At 32.4% G+C, this 6,866-nt stretch overlaps 1 protein-coding gene across 1 annotated transcript; it reads left to right on the top strand.

The window, feature by feature from the left end:
• Positions 1-512: 512 nt before the first annotated feature.
• Positions 513-2,140, top strand: LOC25484424 (RING-H2 finger protein ATL16). The gene has a single exon (XM_013613232.3). It carries the CDS (start codon positions 898-900, stop codon positions 1,942-1,944), a length of 1,047 nt encoding a protein of 348 aa, XP_013468686.1. The 5' UTR covers positions 513-897; the 3' UTR covers positions 1,945-2,140.
• The last annotated feature ends 4,726 nt before the right edge of the window (positions 2,141-6,866 follow it).

Below are 6,866 nucleotides of genomic sequence, written 5' to 3'. Positions count from 1 at the left end.
AATTATGAATGATCAAGTCCTTTCCGATTGTATAGTTATGCTTATGTATTTATATTAATGATTAATGTAAAATTTTACACATTTATTGAATTATAAGTTTGTCTTAAAGTATCTTAACATGTCAAAATCAACTATACACCTTTAAATTATCCACCATTGTTATACTTAATGGACGGTAATTGATTCTCTAAAGTCTCCAATTATTAAATGAGCAATGATATTTGAACAACTATTTACTAACAACTTTTGTGACAACCTCATTTTTCTCTCTTTTTATTGGTCAAAAACAATGGAGAGAGAAAAAGAAAGAGGGAGATTAAGAATATAATATGAGAATGAGAGAAAAAATTATTTAAAAATTGTCACAAAGTGGTTGTACAAATATCATTTCTGTGATTAAATATAGGATAGGATGATACGCTACTGTTACTGTGTTACATCACATACAAAGTATATAATAAAATACTCCTATATATAAAATATTAAACATTGATCGAGACACTCTTTGTGGAACAAATTTCTAGCCAGAAGTCTCTGAAAACCACTGAGAAAATTCACCAACAACTACGTAGTATCCACACTCCAACCTTAATAAAATAAAAACAGTCTTTCACAACATTTTAATGTTCTGTCTCCTTCCCCATCACCATCCTCATTTATACACCACCTAGGTTTCTTCACTCTTCTCCCTTCTCCTTATATACACATAATCCATTATTTCATTTCATTGGCCCAATTAATCATTTTTACATTGCTTCAAAACTAGTTCATCCACTCCTACTTGTGAAAATCATAGCCTACCTCTAAATAGTACACATGCTATAAAGTCATATTTTTTTATATTCAAGATCTGAAATAACTCATTTGTTTACATTTTCTATAGCATCTTCTTCTGCCATGGATCTTGTAAATAGAAAATACTTGATCCATTTTTCATCACAAGCTCTTGGTCCAACAAGTTCAAGTTCAATTTTTCATCCTCCTCATATGCATCATTCAAGCACAAGTTTTCCAATCATTGCAATTGCTATTATAGGAATATTAGCTACAATTTTCTTGCTTGTTTCCTACTACATCTTTGTGATCAAATGTTGTCTAAATTGGCACCGTATCGATCTTCTACGACGTTTTTCTCCCTCTAGAAGACGACAAGATCCAACAACGATACATTCACCGGGGATAGAGCCTCGTGGTCTAGACGAAGCAGTGATTCGGTTAATACCGGTTATTCAATTCAAAGCAGAAGAAGGAAATAAAGACTCTGCTGGTTCAGAGAGTTTTTGTGAATGTGCTGTTTGTTTGAATGAGTTTCAACAAGATGAAAAACTTAGGATTATACCAAATTGTAGCCATGTTTTTCACATTGATTGCATTGATGTTTGGTTACAAAACAATGCTAATTGTCCACTTTGTAGAACAAGCATTTCATTGACAAGTAGATTCCATTTTGATCAAATGCTTACACAAGGGCCATTTTCATCTCAAGATCAAAATCCAACTAGAGAAAATCTCATTGGTGGTGATGAAGATTTTGTTGTCATTGAATTGAGTAACAATAATGCTATGGAGTCACCATTACCATTACCAAGACCATGTCCTATTAGTCCTTCACCAAGGAAAATGTTGGATAAGAAAGGAAGGAAAAAGTTGCATAAAGTGACAAGTATGGGAGATGAATGTATTGATATTAGAGCAACAAAAGATGAACAATTTTCAGTTCAACCAATTAGAAGATCATTTTCAATGGATTCATCAGGGGATAGACATTTCTATTTAGCAGTTCAAGAAGCTCTGCAGCAACAAAAGAGGCAAGTCAATGAAGTCAACAACACCATTGAAGGGTCTAGTGGTGGAAGTGGAAGAGTCAAGAAATCATTCTTTTCATTTGGATATGGAAGTAGATCTAGAAGTTCTTCTGTTCAACCTGTTTATTTAGATTCTTGAAATTTTTAATCTAGTTTTTCTCTTTTTAGTTTCAATTATGTTTGCAACTTGCAAGTTTCTTAGTTTGGTTTTTTAGGGGTGAGAATGTGATGTAGAGATTTTAGAGGTATGAATAGGTCATAGGATTAAAGGATTGTATGACACACAATTATTCAATTGGATTTAATTTTAATTTGAAAACCATTCTCATTTTCTATATTTGGCATTTCTTAGTGTATGTTTGAAACAACGAGGAGTTTGACAAAATCATGATCTGGTTGTGATTTTTTTCTAAGCTTCAAAGTTTACCTTGTGTGCGAAAATCCTAATAGTCCGTCGAGTTCATCACAAAACCAAACATTCAGTTAGACTTTGAGTTGGACTAACTCACCCCTACAAAATTAGCTTGTAAGATAATGAATTTCTCCCAAGTAGACATCTAAAGCTTGACCCAAGTGGCAGAGTAGCGAACAATCCAATAAAACTTGTATGAACTCTAACACCATATTAAATTTTTGAGTCAGAGATAACTCAACGATACAAAATCGGCATATACGATGAGAAATGTCTTCTACTTCTAAACTGTTTTTCATGTTGTACCTTATCTAATATTGTACTCTTTAAAAAGTATTTTACCTAATGGTGGTCCATCTTGTTTAAAAATTCAGAGAGCCATGATAATGCGCATCATTGCTGAAATCATCATATTATTAGCTTTTTCTAAAAGCAAACGTTTTTTTCCCGCTATGGATCAAATAAAAGTTATTCCATTCCATGTCTTGCTCTAGTAGAAAATATCAAAAAGAGATATAAGGAAATCTGGCTTTAAAGTTTAAAGAAAAAAGTACTATTAGAAATTGAAGCAAAATAAATTGAAAAGTGGACAAATCACCTAAAAGTAGAATCCAAGGATGAATAAAGTCAATAGCTACATGTCTCCCAAAATTGATTTTTAAAGAAAATGAGGGGTCCTTTCATATTGATAAACAGTATACAACAACCAAAATTATATTTCTGTACACACTGTGTCTCTGTGTGTTGTAATGTTGGTTGATGGAAGGTAAGGTTTGGTGATTTTTGGTTGGTTAAGGGATACTTTCTTGTTCCACAGTATCATCAACTTCCAGCTTGTAAGGATCAATTATTAATTTTTAGTTGAAATATTTTATATGAGTAATCAAAGAGCCAAGAGGAGCCAAATTTTTAGGTTGTGGTTCATCATTATAGTTATTATTTTTCCCAACCATAAATTTGTCTGCATATATAAAGCAATTTCTTTTATGATTAGAGTGTGTATTTGGTTTTGTTGGTGAAAATTATAAAAATGTTATTTTCTCTATTAAACATGATTTTAGTGAGATGCATATTTAATTATGTCAGCCAAAATTGATTTTAGTTTTCAAAACTAAGTTTGACTAGAAGGGCTAAAAAAATTATATTTTTTTTATTTTATTTTCTGTTGACAGATTTACAGCAAGTGTGTGTTTGAAAAAACAAATTTTATATGGCATGGTTGTAAGTAAGGTGTAAGAATCAAATTAATGATTGATAAATAAGAAGATTCAATCCAAATCAATTAAATTGGTTTGATATTTGTCCATCTCAATATGTTTTTACAGTGTTTTGGTTTTGCTCGAATTTCTTTAAAAAATATTATAAAAATCGAATCAAACTAAACTGACTATTTTTTTATCAGTAAACTAAAACTTACAATTGTGGTCATAAGTTTCATGTCAAACTTGATTTTAGAGTATATAAACAATGGTTTCTAAGATAGGGTGTCTTATATATATGATCTACAATGAACCATACTTAAATCTTTCAAAATTCTAATGATAATCGACGGCGTGTTTGGTAAGTAGAAATTCATTGAAATATTTGTCCTCACAATTAAGATAGTGATCCAACAAATGCCATTTCAATAAAGAACAAGAAGAATGAATAGCAATGCCTCAAAACTAAACTTACACATGTTTTCTCTTATTTTTGTTGAAGCAACACTTATTGATCATTCCCTCGGTCATAAAAACGTGGTTTTCAAACCATTTTTAAACATTTAGTCACCATAGACCACATGTGACACTTCCTTTTTTTTTTTTTGGGTGGTGGTCGGGGTTTGAACCCTGGACCTTGCATATTTTATGCATTGTTCATACCAACTGAGTTATGCTCACAAGAACATGTGACACTTCCTAACTCAACTATAAATGACTTCTTTTGAAACTCTATTTAAAAAAAATCTGATTTATAAAATCAATGTCATTCAAAATCTTAAAACCATAGTATTGAAAAATGTTCACCCAAACCTTAATTCCCCATGAGTTTTCATACTAAAGTAAAGGACTAGGAACTTATGTCCAAAACATCCTTTGATACTATGCTTACGATAGAGTGCTCCCAAATCTAGTACTCTTTGAAGGCCATGTGCACGTAAGCATGGGCAGGGCTACAAGAACTGTTGCACACTTCAGTGTAACTCGTGACATGTTGGCCGGTTTCATGTTTGTCATCAAAAGGAGAAGGGGCAAAACACAACAAAAAGTTCCAAGAAGCTAATCCACAAAAAGGGGGAAATTAATCGTAAGCGATATGGGGCCTCATTGTCCCTTGATTTTAGTATCTACACAACAATTTCATTATATTATGATATCATAAGATGCCATAAATGTATGTGAGCTTTCCTTCCTTTCCTATGATTTTTAAAAACTGCTCTCATTTGAATTTTGAACGAGAGAATTTTTCCTTGTTCAAATGTGTGTGATTTTTAAGAAATTAGTTAAAGGTAAACGTGCCCTTGTAGTTGTAAAGACAGTGAATACAAGGTTCACTTAGTTTTGTTTTAACTATCTTTTAGTCCTTTTGTTTCCTGGACAATAAAGTTGTGGTTGCTCTTTAGTTAGGCACCCATCCAATCATAGTTAGTTGTCTGGTATTTTTGAGATCGACTGAGACACTTTTTAAATTGGTTTATCTGATTTAAAGTATTTAGAACGATAATTAACTACCATTTGACTTTTTAAATTCTTGAAGAGCAATTGTCCTCTATATTTTGCTTGTTTTTGCTTTTGGGCCTTTTGTTTCCCAGCCTTTCTGGCTTTGGGCTTTGTTCCTTAATGAAGTAACCTATGTTGACAAAAAAATAAAAACTCATCATTTTTCAAGCTCAAAATTGTGCACTTGTAATTTCTTTTAGGAGATTGTTCCATAGATCTTTTATGTTGATCAACTTTGTATAAGGTCGATCGAAAGATAGCTTTTGATGGATTTTTAGAGGAAAAAAATATATTGAAAGATAAATTCTTCTAACCTTTTAATTTAAGCCTAGCCCATTAACATGCATGACATCTAAACGATACTTCAACCGTTAATTTTACTATAAGCAACTTTTTAAAGGAAAACATTCATATCATTTCATTAGATAATAAAGTGTTAATACAAGATGATACATCAGTAGATAATCGGGACCTAACTTCTAATGAGGTTGCCCTATCTAATTGATAAGATACTTCATTTGTTTGCCTCCGGCTAAACTCAACATTAGAGTTGTTAAAAGATGTGATAAACAATTGCTTACAATGGTGAATGATAATGTTGAACTCGTTGTTATTATTGTTCTCACCATTGAAAAGTATTGACAACCATCTTTGTATCAATAGCGAAATTTGTGCTATCGAAACCTAAATCAGCCACCCATTGCATCGTTAAGAGAGTCCTAACGCTTCATAGACATCCACCGAACACAATGAGGAGAACTAGGTGATTTTTGCTACACACAAATCATCTTTCAGCATCACAAATACACATGCCGATCATGGGGCAGATGCATTAGTAGAGGAGAATGATGCATCAACATTACCTTTAAATCTACCTCGGGCGAGTCGCAACCATCATGGCCTGTGAATATTGCTCAGTCCTTGTGGAACAACGGTAGCTGTTATTCTTGTGGTTTAGTGTAATTCTTGTTTAAGCTTCGAGTCTTCTACACATATGTACAACACATTTAAAAACATGGATATTTGTTTCGTCAACTTGCTGACATAATTTCATTTTTCGATGCTTTTAGAGGCTCCAAAGAACGGTCTGCAAATAAAGCAATCTGTGTTGGTTGAAATATTTGCAATAATGTAAAAATAATTGCAGCAGAAGTATCAAAATCCATCACGGCTTGCTCTACCTCGACCTAGAGGTTCATTGCGAGCCATACCTATAATTGTTGCAGGGGTATCAAAATCCACCACGACTTGCTCTACCTCATCCCAGAGGTTCACTATGTGCATTCTTGAATTGTCATAAAAGCAATAGAAAGAAAAAGTAAAAATATAATGTGAATATGAGAGAGAAAGTTGTCACAAAGATTGTCTCAAAATAATGATACAAATAATTTTACTTATTTTTTTTAAGGCTTGATACATCCACATGTCACTTAACTTATTTTTTCTTCTCACTTCAGTTCCTTAACTATTAAATGTGTCAATTTGGTCCTCTATACTCTTTCGTTTACCCAGTTAATCCTTTCTATTAACTTTTTTTTAAAAAAAAACTTTAACTCTGCACATGTGGTTCTCCATGTTGGCCAATCACTTGAGGACATGGAAAATCACTCTCAGCAATTGTAAGGGTTATGCCAACTTGTTGTTCTCTCTATGTCTTTTCTTCTCCTTCTTCTCTCTCTACGTTTTCTTCATTCTCTCTCTAGCTTCTCAGAATTGTAAGGGTTATGCCAACGTGGAGAGCCACCTGTCCAGATTTAACGTTTTTTTTTTTTTTTTTTTTTTTTTTTTTAAGTTAACAGAAAGGATCAGAAGAGTATTTACATGACCAGATTAATACATTTAATAGTTAAGAGACTGAGATGAGATGAAAAAATAAGTTAAGGGACTGAGGATGTATTAAGGGTTTTTTTTTATTTTTTTATATAGAGTAAGAGTATGCAATGGTTAGTT

The sequence above is a fragment of the Medicago truncatula genome, chromosome 1, assembly GCF_003473485.1.
Source record: "Medicago truncatula cultivar Jemalong A17 chromosome 1, MtrunA17r5.0-ANR, whole genome shotgun sequence".
NCBI classification, from domain to species: Eukaryota; Viridiplantae; Streptophyta; class Magnoliopsida; order Fabales; family Fabaceae; genus Medicago; species Medicago truncatula.
The sequence above is the reverse complement of the archived record's forward strand: the minus strand, read 5'-3'. Positions and strand labels throughout refer to the sequence as shown.